The 13665-nt window shown below is 35.9% G+C and overlaps 1 protein-coding gene across 7 annotated transcripts in view; it reads right to left on the reverse strand.

Moving 5' to 3' along the window:
- Positions 1–13665, reverse strand: part of Pign (phosphatidylinositol glycan anchor biosynthesis, class N) — a 135058-nt gene that overhangs the window by 17226 nt on the left and 104167 nt on the right. For 4 of the 7 annotated variants that reach the window (XR_001232906.1, XM_005373015.1, XM_013511150.1 and 1 more), the window contains 2 exons: positions 12295–12337; positions 10391–10443 (listed from right to left, as the gene is read on the reverse strand). Coding sequence is in view for 6 of the 7 variants with exons in the window: in XM_005373015.1 (XP_005373072.1) it covers positions 10391–10443; positions 12295–12337 (96 nt within the window). In the remaining variant the exon portion in view is untranslated. Of the gene's footprint in view, positions 1–4319; positions 4472–10390; positions 10444–12294; positions 12338–13665 lie in introns of those variants that run through there. The other 3 variants (XM_013511173.1, XM_013511163.1, XM_013511179.1) reach the window with 2 other exon arrangements.

The raw sequence follows: 13665 nt of genomic DNA on the forward strand, positions 1-13665 counted from the left end.
CAATCTAGCTTGGTAAGTAAACAAACTGCAAATTAACCAAGAGTGTGTATTTTTGTAACAGATTGCTGAGTATTAACCAATTGCAGCTATGAAGCTTCAGCCAATCACAGCTGCTGAGGTTCAGCCAATCACAGGCTGCCAACTGACCAGACCATGTTTTATAAGGTAAATGCCTCATCACACCATGCCCATATAAGACAAATGTTGGCTGCAACCAATCAGGTCGATGCATGTCACTTTCTTTTCCTGAGCTATAAATATAAGTTGCACAGGTGGTGAGGCTTGGCATTTTGAACTAATTTCAGTCTGGAATATTGCCTGGTCTAGGCTTTTTCTCTTGCTCAAATAAGTGTTAAATTTAACACATCTCAGATTTTAAAAAATAATATTAAGTACCACAACATGGTGAAAGGTCATGCAGTATCACTGTAGTCTGGGAAGACTGACCTTGAAAAAAGCAGGAAAAAATTATGCCCACTGGTACATACTGACCTCAAAGTATTAAAAGAGAACTGAAGATTGCTTGCCAAGGTAGACATAAGGACATGTTGTAATGACCCTGACTGTGCTAGTTGTATTAGTCCCCCTATTTCTAGGCACACATTCTCTACTCCCCTACTCTAAGGACAAACTTGAGTAAAAAGACAGTTACGACTCCTGGGCAATCATTCACTTACTAACATCTAAAATACTTAATCTCATCCAAAGCATAGGGCTCTCTACGTGCCAATAGAATGTACAATGTAATTTTGTATTTGACATTCACCATGTTAAGCCTACCAGAAGATACTTTCTAGAATTTTTTTTCTAAAACCTAATGTCTTCAAAATCCAAATTCTTTTTCACATATCACATATGATTGTACATATGCATTAGGTTATTTTTACTTCTTTAGTTTTGTTCATATTCATTCTGTCACCTAAAACAACTTTTCCAAACCTCTAAGCTCCCTCAATGAAATTATATCTTCATTCAAGATCCAGTTCAAATGCCAATCCTTGCATAATGTTTTCTGTTACTAGAGACTGAATTGGAGTGACTTTCTTTCTGTATTCATATAGCCCAGTGATGGTGAACCTTTTAGAGCTTTCAACAATGCAAACAGCCTGTTGGAGCACACATGCCACAGGCTCACCACTACTGATATAGACCCTAACTACATGCTACCTGCTACTGTCATCATACATATTTCAAATTGTACTAGGCCATGTAGGCTGTATGTCCGTACCCTCCTTCCCTCCCTCCCTTTGTTTTTATTTTTAATAGCAAATTATATATTATTAGAGAGGTCTAAAAAGGAATGATAAATTGGTGTTGAGGAGAATACTCTGTTAATTAAGTTTGGGATGAAAGATTAAAGGTAACAGAAAGGAAAATAATAAAATACTAAATACTAAGGGAAAATAATATTGAATACTAAACCCCAATGAACAAAGAGAGATGGGTTATTCAGCTTAGGAAAACTGAATAAGGAAATAGAATGAATATAATAAGAAAGAAAGGTTGATAGTGTCCTATCAATAAATAGTTGCTGAAAGAAGGTATAAAAAACATTAAGTAGGGGAAAAGGTCATGAACTAAATGTTCCAATGATGAAAACAAATCACCCACAGTGATTATGCAGCTAAGGAGGATTTCTGTGAGGAGCTTGCTAAGGTCATCATGTTCTATCACTGCCTCTTAAATTTGCCCTCTGTTTTCTATCACCCTAGCAAAAGTCCTAGGGCACAAAAAAGCTATAAAGCTGTAGCAGCATACTACTTCCCTGGGTTGCTTTAACCACAGCTTTTTTTTTTTTTTTTTGGTACTGGGAATTGAACTCAGGACCTTGTACTTGACAGGGAGGTACTTGTGCCACTGAGTTATATCCCCAGCTGCTATAACCACAGCTTGTAACTGTGTTAGTAATAATAACCTTTCTGTAACAAGGTTTCCTTCTCAACCACAAATGTGATATTCATAAACTGTTTCCATCTTCTGATGTACAGAACAAACTATCTGGTCTACCAAAAACTGTACCCAACGACTTCTAGATTTAATAACCAAATTCAGTAATGTAGCTGGATACAAAATCATCACTCAAAAATCAATAGCATTCCTGTACACAAACAACAAATGCACTGAGAGAGAAATTAGGGAAACCACACCCTTCACAATAGCATCCAAAAAAATGAAATACTTAGGAATCAATCTAGCAAAAGAAGTAAAAGATCTACACAGTGAAAATTACAATACTCTGAAAAAAGAGATGGAAGAGGATTTCAGAAAATGGAAAGATATTCCTTGTTTGTGGATAGGAAGTACCAACACTGTGAAAATGGCAATACCCTCAAAACTGTTACACAGATTCAATGCAATCCTGTTTAATACCTTTAGCATAACTCACAGATCGAGAGAAAACACTCCTAAAACTCATCTGGAACCAGAGGAAACCTATAACAGCAAAATTCTGGGCAGCAAAGGTAAGGCAGGAGGCATCACAATCCCTGACTTGAAATTATACTACAAAGCTACTGTGATAAAATCAGCATGGTACTGACAAAAAAAACAGACCTGAGGATCAGTGGAACAGATTAGAAGACACAGACACAACTACAAACACACTCAGCCACCTGCTCTTTAACAAAGCGGCCAAAAATGTTCACTGGAAGAAAGATAGCCTCTTTAATAAATGGTGCTGGAAAAACTGGCTTTCCATATGCCAAAGACTAAAACTAGACCCATGTCTATCACCATGTACTAAACTAAAATCAAAATGATCAAAGATCTAAATATTAAAACAGAAACACTAAATCTACTGGAAGAGAAAATAAGTAGAAATCTTGAAGACATAGGGGTAGGCAGAGAGTTCATGAACCAAACCCAAACTACATGGGAAATACCTCAAAGAATCAACAACCGGGATCTCATCTTATTGAAAAACTTTTGCACAACAAAAGAAATCACCAACCGAGTAAAAAGCAAACCTGTTAACTGGGAAAAATTATGTCTGTCCCTCAGACAAAGGACGTCTATCTAGAACATATAAAGAATTGTAAAAAAATCAGGCCCCCCAAATTGAAAGACCCAATCCAAAAATGGGCATCTGAGATGAATGTCCACTTCTCAGATGAAGAAATATGAATGGCAAACAAATATATGAAAAAATGTTCACAATATCATTGGTCATTCGAGAAATGCAAATTAAAACAACACTGACATTCCATCTCACCCCAGAAAGAATGGCTTTCATCAAGAAATGAACCAATAACAAATGCTGGAGGGGCTATGGGGAAAAAGGAACCCTTCTCCATTGTTGGTGGGAGTATAGACTGGTACAACCACTATGGAATTCAATGTGGAGATTCCTCAAGAAACTAGGACTAGAGGTCCCATTCAACCCAGTTATTTCTATTCTGGGTATTTTTCCAGAAGAACCAAAAACATCATACCACAGCGATATATGTGCACCCATGTTTATAGCAGCACAATTTGTAATAGCTAAATCTTGGAAATAACCCACAGGTCCATCAACTGAGGAATGGATAAAAAAGATGTCTTTTTATACTACAGAGTATTACTCAGCTCTAAAGAAAACTAAACTCGAGGCTTTCATAAGTAAATGGATACAACTAGGGACTATACTCCTAAGTGAAATAAATCAGACTCACGTGTGTAAACATTGTATTGTTTCCCTAGTGTAAGAAATTGAAAGAACAAATAAAATCCAAAAGGTACAATAGATACTGTGAAAGGGAAAGAAACTGCTCAAAAGGAAAGAACAATTGGGATGAGAGAAAGGAGAAAAGAAAGAAGGAAGGGTATACAGACACACATACACACACACACACACACACAATAGCTAAGATAATTGTACTACTAATTTCTATTGGTTTATTGAAAGGAGGAGTTAATGCTAGTTTTTAAAATCAATTTTGCATGCCTATATCTGGTAATCCGAGCAACTACTTTACGGTAACAATATGCAATATAACAACCATTGTTGATTTCCTATCATCTTGTTTTGAAATTCTTTTATTTTAAAGAGAATAATAAAAAAAATAAAAGAACAATAGCAAAATACAAACGAAGCAAAGCAAGGACATTAAAAGTGATATGGGGTTTCAAACCAAATGATAGGAATTAACAGTAGCTGTTACATTAACATACTGTTATCTTCAACGAAGTTGCTCAGATTATCAGATGTAAGAACGGAAGATTGATCAAACCATTAAAGGGAATAACAAAATAATAATTTAAAATGTTTTGAAATACTGTAGTGTTTTTAACTTTTTAAATTTTTTATTATCTTTAAAATTAAAAAAAGGAACTACCTGGTCTACTGTGCAATTTGGTAGTGTGCACAAGAATGGGTAGTGTCCATCTGTTATACCCTGTGTTCTCTGTAACAGTCTTCTTTCAGACAGTGTTCTTCTACAAGGCAGAATCAAAACAACTGGGAAGGGGGGCTGCTTGTCAAGGGGAACATAGCCTAAGAAAACACAGAAAGAAGTTGAGACTAAGATAAGTTGTAAACATCCAGTTGGGCCCATAAAATAGAGTACTTCAGCAGAGAGGAAATTTTTATTTTATACTAATACTTTAAAAATTATTGCTGTGTTTATTTGTTTTTCTCCTTTTAAAATTTATATTTTCTTTTTTCCCTTTCCCCTGGTTTCCCCCTTTTATTTTCTTTGTTTGTTTAAAAGATTGTAACCATTTCTCACCCTAAAAAGATACAAAACCACTTGGAGGGAAAACTCCTTGGAGTAGTAGCTGTGAGAACAGAACTACCAATCCAAAGGACACATTTTGAATAAGAGAACCCTATGGACATTGTCCCATGCAAAGGAAACTACAACCTTTACTCTCTTTTGAGGTGCCACCTTCTTCTGAAGTTTTTTCTAGTACAATTTCAGAATAATTTGTAATTGCCTCCAATGTTCTGTCATATTACCTGTTAGAAATATATAGCTTGGTGGTGTGGTTGACATCTTCCATGGAGGTCAGGGCCCGGTGTTTGGAGCAAGCTTCTTCAGTTATGCTAACAGATGAAGTTCCATCACTGGTTCCACAGTATCTCTTGGCCATATCTATAGCCATTCTCCATCACATGCAGGTGAAAGGTTTAAAATAAGCCTGTACCTGTCCACTTATGATAACCCCATCTGTTCGTACAGACTTGATTGTTCCCACAGAAAATGGATATTAATAGGTTTATATTTACGAGCTTTTGTATAGAAAAAAATAGCCTGCTTAATATTGTCTTGTTCCAGAGAAGTTTCTGCAAGTCTGTCCCATTCTTCACTGTCACTGGTATTTAAAATTGCAGCAATCAACCTGAACTTCAAGGAATTTTCCATGTCTCCTTGTCCTCATGTATCACGGCAAGAGGAGAAAATGGCTCATATGCCAGAGGAGCTTGTGTTATGATTTCCACATACATCAGTATGGCCACTTCTCACCTTCCTCTGCAAAGCAGACATTGGTTTTACCCCTCTCAGGGCTCTGGGAAATTTGCTTGGAGGTCTGTACTCATCACTTGCTGTGCGTTGCTCAGGTATCTCACTTCCTCCTCATCATCTTCAGTCTCCCAAAGCGTAGAGGCAAAGACCTTGAACCCACTTACCCCATCTGATGCGTCTCTTTCATTGACATTGTTGATCTGGGCATGGTAGAATTAATTCCTGATGAAGATGGTAATATTCCTGTTCCTCTAAGACTCCCCTTCTCCTGTGTTTTCCTCTCTTCTCTCCACCTCTCGAACTTTTCAAAAGTATCTTCCCTTCTGTGTGATTTAGGGCTAAAGCCCCAGGCTTGGGCAATTCCAGAAGCCCAATGAGAAATTAGAATAGTAGCAAGCAGACTATGAGGTGTCCTCTCTAGAAACTTGCCATGCAAGAACAAACTTCCTGGGCCAATAAGTATGGATGTAGCCTTCTCCCCGCTAAAGGCGACACAGCCTCTCCCTATTGAGCTCCTGTGTTCTCAGTAACTTAAATGCAATGACCTTTATTGGTTTACATGGATGTACTCACTACCACTAAAGGGAAGTGCAGCCATTCTCTACTAAGCTCCTGAGTGCTGAGAACCCCATTTTTCTTTTCTTTTGAATTTTTCTTCTTCTCTCCTTTTTTACTTTTTTCCTAGTATCTTTTTTAAAGATCTTTTTCCTTTTAAAAAATTAAACTTTTAAAGTTCATTCTATACAATTATTGCACCTCTCTTTTCTGTTATTTTGGGTCCATCCAGCATCCTGGTTCTGGAGATTAAACTTATGGCTTGTGTCTGATAGACAAGCCTTCTACCACTGAGTTACATCCTCAGCCCCTCACCCTCTTTTTTTGTGGTACTGAGGATTAAACCCAAGGCCTCTGCACTGAGAATATCAAAACTTGCAAACAAAGTTCATGAATTATCCCCTTAAGACATTAATAAAAAGAATGACTGGAATATATGAGCATTCTGGTATACCATTAAAAGACCAGACATATGCATAATTGAAATAGATGAAGGAGAAGAGATACAGGCTGAAGGCTCTGAACCTATTCACTAAATAATAGAAAACTTCCAAACTCTTGGGAAAAATTTCCAAAATCTTGGGAAAGACACGAATATTCAAGTATAGGGGACATTTACAGCCCCAAAGACAGTAAAGAATTTTGTCAGAGCACACTGGAGTTATACTGCTGTTATGGTTGATATATTGTGTCAACTTGAGGAGTCTAGAAGCTTAACTAAGTAACTCAGCAGTTTTACATGCTGGAGTGAAAAGGACATCCCCTTGATGCTCTAGGATGTTGTTCATTGTGTCTACTTGAGAAGTTTAAAAGTTCAACTTTAAAGTGATTCAGCAGGGGGTCAAGGTCCTTACTTTGTAAACATCCTCAGCTTATAGAAGGGGGCACAGAGATGGTGTGGGAGTGGGCAGATAGCTGATATACAATATAAGGAGGGAAAAGGGGCTTGCCGCTTTCCTCTTGTGCTCTTGCTGCTTTTGCTGTCTTCTGCCAACTTGAACTGTTGCCCCTGTTTCGTGCCACCCTGCCTTGGAGCCAGCTGATTATACACTGAAATCTCCACAAATTGTAAGCTAAGTAACATTTTCTTCCTTAATTTTTGGGGTTGGGTATTTTGTCTCTGCAATGAGCGAAAAGTAACCAAGACAACTGCCAAAAGTACAGAACAAAGAAAAAATCCTAAAAAGTGCAAGAGAAAAATTCCAAGTTACATTTAAAGTCAAAGTCATCAGAATAATAGTAATTTCTCTGCAGAAATTCTAAAGGCCAAAAGGGTACAGAATGACATATTTCAATTCTAAAAAGATAGCAACTGCCAAACTTGATTATTATGTGTAGAGAAACTGTCTTTCAAAATGGAAGGAGAAATAAAGACCTTCCAAGATGAGGATAAACTAAGGCTAAGGGAATTCATGACCACTTAGCCAGCATTATAGAAGTCACTTAAGGGAATTATACATTCAGAAAAGGAAGAAAGCATGGGAGCATGGAAAAGAATAGATCTCACTAAAAGAGTAGATGAGGAAATAAGCATTAGGAAAGGATAAAACATTATTAATATGGTAAACCATCCAATCTCTAGCATGAAGATGAGAGAAAAAAATGAACATGCAATATTCAAATCAACCAGTGGAAAAATAAACTTATAGGAGTAAGTATATACCTTTTGATAATAATCCTGAATATGAACAGTCTTAATTGTCTAAAAGATCAGACTGGCTGACTGGATAAAAAACAAGACCAACAACAATACTCTGCCTGAAGGAAACTCACTTCATTTGCAGAGATATACAGAGATAGATAGAAATGAAACTCCAAGCAAATGGTACCCCAAATAAAGAAAGAGTAGCTATATTCATATCCAACAAAATAGTCTGTAAGCCAAAATCAGTTACAAGAGAAAAAGTACAAAGAATCACTGAAATAAACAGCTCTTTTAAAAGGTAAAATTGGTAAACCTTCAGTTAACTAATGAGAACAAACAGAAGAGCCAAACTCATGAAATTAGAGATGATACAGGAAATATTACAAAAGATACCACTAAAATTCATAGTATCATTAAGGAATATTTTGAAATACTATATGCCAATAAATTGGAATATACAGAAGAAATTTCAAGACATGGGATTTACCCAAACTGAACCAAGAGGATATTAAAAAAAAACTTAAAATAGACCAATTATAAACAATCAGAATGAAGTGGTAACAAAAAGTTTCCCAACAAAGAAATGCCTCTGACCAGATGGGTTTACTGCTGAATTTTACTAGACCTTTAGAATTAATGCCAATGCTCCTCACACTATTTCATAAAATTGAAAGAGAAGGAACTCTTCTAAACTCATTCTGTACCAAAGCCAGACAAGGACACAACAATAAGAAAATGATACCAATATCTTTGATGAAGATGGATACAAAAATCCTCAATAAAATACTTTCAAATTGAATTCAACAGTATATTAAAAAGATCATATATCTTGATTAAAGGTATCATTTCAGAGATACAATTAGGTTCAACAAATGCAAATCAATAAATATAATACAGTAAATAAATAGAATCACAAATAAAGATTAGTGACTTAGCAAGACTGTCTCAAAACACAAAATAAAAAATGGCCTGGGGGTATAGCTAGTATGAAGGTCCTGGTTCCAATCCCCAGTAATGGAAAAAGAAAAGAAAAAAGAAAAAACAAAACAACAAAATGTAAATGCTGTATGATTCCATCTATATAGGTGCATAGAGTAGTCAAATTCATAGAAGTAGAACATAGGATGGTGATTGCCAGAGTATAAGGAAGGGAAAACGGTGAATTACTGTTTAATGGGTTCAAAATTTCAGTTTTGCAACATGTAAAGAGTTCTACAGATGGATGGTGCTGATAATTAAAAATGGTTATGATAGTAAAGGGTATGTACATTTTGCCACAATTAAAATGTTTCACACAAAAATGCTTCATCAGAGTATTTCTCAAATAAATAAGTTTTCTGACCTATACCTAAAATGAAAATCAAATTATGGAGAGAATATGTCAAAGACATAAAACACTATGAAGGATTAAAAATGGAACTACAAGTAATAACACTAATAATAGAAAACATTTACTGGCATTTATTAGATGCTACGCACCATGCTAAGTACTTGACATGGATTATTATTTATTCAAGATGGCTTTGAGAGAAATGAGAGTTTCAAGATTTTAATTCACTTACAAATGATCTCATAGCTAAAGGTGAGAACCAGGATTCAAACCCAAGCACCCTGTCTAAGCCTATGCTCTGGCATACTGTCTGTCTGAACATGTTGGCATGAGGGACTGGGGAGAAGGTGTCAATACATTTAACAGACAAAGGAAAATAAAATCAGCGATTTGTTAAGTACCTTTGACATGTCAAGCACATATGGCGTGTATGAGATTCTAATCAGAGCCCAGACCTGAGGAAACCATTATCAGGAGAGGCAGATATAAGATATAAAGATACAAAGAAGACATGAAGAAGGCAGTATAAGCTGTGAGCTACCTAAGAGAGAGAATGTCATAATCTCATGAAAATACACAATTTCTGGCAACAGAAAGTGAGAACAAATACCGACTAAATGAAATAAAATCAGTCTATAAAAAGTACTCCACTTCAGAATACATTTGGGAAAAAAGGCGAAGAGATCAACTTTGCTTTCTTCTCAAAGAAAAGAAATTTAACAGATTCTGACATTACATCATGATAAAGAAGAAACTGGCTTTTTATTCAGACTACATTTTAAATAACAATGTTATAGGATCATATGTTAAAAATATTTCTGTATTAAAGATTCTAAAAGGTAAGTAATGATTACATAAAATTTATTTTATTTATTTATTTATTTATTTATTTATTTATTTATTATACAGGGTCTTGCTATATAGTTCAGGCTGGCCTTGAACTCATTATGTAGCCCAGGTTGGCCTCAAATCCATAGAACTCCTTCTGCCTCAGCCTCCCAAGTGCTAGGACGATAGGCGTGTGCCACCATGCCTCGCTGACTGCATGAAATTTAACTACCACATAAAATTTATAGTGCAACCCAAACAGTCTTATTTTCTAGAGACATTGTGAATTTAAGAGAACACACAAGGGTACTGGAGCAAGCTACTTGAACCCTCAGATTCAGGTTTTTTTATCCTCTTATTGCCTTTTAATTGTTTCCAGACATAACATCCATCTTCCTTCCACAACATCTCAAGAAAATACCAATGTGTAGTTCCAAGAACTGCAGAGATGTCTTGGTTCCAGAAGCTTAAAACAGTTGTCATTTGCTACACTTACTTCAAAATCATACCGATACCTTGTATATGAACATACCAAATTTTCTTTTTTCACTGCAATGTTAGTAACTTCTACGTAGATATATACTATACCTTGTTCCAATATCAAGCCAACTGCCATAATCCTTGATCAAGAAGAAAAATTGCTGTAAATATAATAAAACATGGTTCTAACTTAAAAAGCCTATTTAAATTCAATCTAAAAAACCAACTTGGTTTAAGATTGTATGTTTCATATTTCTGACCCTTCACAATAACTATCTACTTAAGATCAACAAGAATATGCCTTTCATTAAAACTTTTGCTTGAATTAAAATGAGCAATAGTCTAAATGCCCAAATTATGATTACCATTCAATGAAATGAATACAATACTTTTGTGAATAACTAGAAATAACAAGCCAACGTTAATAAAAGATACTAAAAGATACCATACATATGTGAAGAGAAGCCATATCATCCATTTATTTACTGATACCACCTATTATAGACTAATAATCACTAAGGTAGATGCTAGAGATAAAGTTGCCTCTCACAAAGCATATAATCTAGTGAATGATTCAAATTATCAGGCACGTGAGCACTTACATATATGTGTGTGTGTGTGTGTGTGTGTGTGTGTGAGAGAGAGAGAGACAGACAGATAGAGACAAAGAGAAAGACAGAGGCAATATCCTTGGAAAATACAGGCAATTATGGCAGCACTGAAAGTTTCTTGTTGCAAGATGAAATCTAAGTGAAAAGTAGAAATGAAGTGAAAGGAGGTTTGGGAGACAGACGTGGAAGCATGTTTCTGACAGAGAGAATAGCCTATATAAACACCACGTCTGGATGGAGTGTGGTTCAAAGTGAGGCTGGTAGAGATAACAGGGATGAAAGAAGTGAGGGGTGACATCAGTCAAATAAGCAGAAGCTAGATCACAAGTGCCTCTGCAAGTTAAATTGAGCAACCTGACTCTTCAGATAAAATTAATCAGAGAATTTCAATTCTTATCTACTAATATGCCTTACCTACTTGTCACTTTGTAATAAAAAATTAAAGGTGATTTTGTTCTAAATCTTATGTGTGGTCCACTTCAGAAATAGATTAGATACATAGTTCAACATAACACAAATATGTCCTCATTTAAATCAAGTATCTAGGAATCTGATTTAGAAAGTTACCCTAACCTGTGTTTCTAATCACTTCTATCATGGGGTATTGCACAATAAAGCATTAATCTTTAACCCCTCAAAAAGGTGTGGTCTTTGTCCTCAATTACTGCAATGTTATTTTTAGGCCTTTGGAATGTCATGCCTTATAGAAGTGTTTGACCTGGAGCACTGATCACTAGACAGTCTAATAATATGATTTATAATGAGGGCTTTGAGCCACATAATCAGTTCTACACTTGGAAACACTGAACATTACCAATTAGCATATGGACAATATATGATCATGCCTCAATAAAAAGTCTGGACATCAAAGCTAAGGTAAGCCTGGATGGCAATACTTTAGGTGTCCTGTTACACCTGAGGGTGAAGACAGTAACACTGTCCTGACAGCTACAGGAGGAAAACAAGAGAAGCTCTGCATTTGATGTCTTCTCAGACCCTGTTCTATACATCTCGCCCTTTAGGTGATTTCAATCTGTATCATTTCACTGTCATAAAGTGTAACTGTGAATATACCAGAATCCAGCAAATTCTGTGAATCCTTCCAGCTTCTTCTGTTAATTTCCTATGGAAAATTCATTTCAGATACAAAGCTACATGGAAAACTAGGTGTAAAAAGACAGAACTGAATAAATCAAATAATGAGACTTTTGACCCTTTATGAGGAATTCTCTTTATAAAGTTAAGTGGCTTGTTTTTTAGGCCAGCATTTAGGACTCAATATCTAAAGATTTCATGTACAGAAATAAATTCATATTTTTCTTGATAATGTTCAACAACATAAATCAACTCAGCTCTTAGTTTCTTGATCTTATTTATACTAAATATTCAATAATACCTTACCAAGGCCATGATGTCTGATATGATGAGAACAATGAGAAAAAGGCTGGAAAAAAAGGAGAAAAATTATATATAACACAGAGGCACAGTTTTAAGTACATTAAAATCCAAATGTGAATAATCAGGTAACCCACTAGGATAAAAGTAATATCCGAAGAAGGGGACAGCAGAAAGCTAGCACTGCTGATGGCATCACTGGCTCTATGCTGCCTCCTCCAGACTTCTCATTATGTGAGACCAATCTATCACCAGTTAGACTTTCAGTACTCACAGCCAAAAGCCTTCCTAGCAGATTATCCGTCAGGAAATCTTCAGGCCCCAAAACTCCTCTTATTGGTTTCCACCCAAAATGCACAAGGTTTTGCTAATGAACCCAGTTATAAAGACTGAGAAATTAGACAAATTATTAATATGTAGAAAAGTTAATGTTAAGTCATGCAAAATAAACTAAAATGGACACAGCTTTTCCATAGCCCCACTGCTCAATAAATATTTTAGAGAATGACTCAGAAGAAATGCAGTTAGAATAAGATCACCTGGTTGTTACACTGAACTTATCCTTGTCATTATGGATCTAATAAGCAAGATACTAGTATAAATCAGACTCCCATCTTAACCCTTATCCAAGAGTTGTAAGAAAATGTTCAACAACATAAATGAGACTAAAAATGGGGACATGCAGGATAAATGATATCAGTGATATTTAACAAGTGGATACAGCAGTGAGGGATGGATGGACTTTGGCTTGTGTGATTAGGGAAAACAAGATCAGAGCCTAGGAAGAAAGGGAATCACTGGGTGTTATGGCTTGTATGTAGATGTCCCTCCAAAGTCTCAAGCACTCATAGGTGGGGCTTTTTGGAGGTGGCTGGGTCTAGGTGTGTGAATGTGGATTAAAGCTGTGGTAATTGCCCAGCCCAGCCCTGGCTGCACATGCAGCAGTGTGCATAGCTTTGAGTCCCATTCTCTCTGGGAATTAGTACGCTCTCCTTATGGTGGAAGAGGGGAGCTCTTTCCTCCCTAGAGGTAAAAGAATTATCCATGGTGGGAGTTATGAAGTTCCTGGCTACATGTGTGTGGGACCACTTGACAAAATTAACCTCTTGCTTCTCCCACTTCACATTTCATACCCAAATGGTGCTACAGGAGCTACTTCTTCCTATGACATCTTTTAACATACTTGATACTATAATTAGGATGATTCTTTTCCAATTTGTATGTTTCACAAGTAAATTTTCCTTATATCCTTTATAAAAGACATGTCTTTTTGAAAAAAGTAAAATTTCCAAATGCTAAAGTAAAATTTACATGTGTTTATATACAGATGAAGCTTATATATATATATATATATGAAAAAGTCTATATAAGAAAAGC

Source organism: Chinchilla lanigera, unplaced genomic scaffold, assembly GCF_000276665.1.
Source record: "Chinchilla lanigera isolate Chin_1 unplaced genomic scaffold, ChiLan1.0 scaffold00001, whole genome shotgun sequence".
NCBI lineage: Eukaryota > Metazoa > Chordata > Mammalia > Rodentia > Chinchillidae > Chinchilla > Chinchilla lanigera.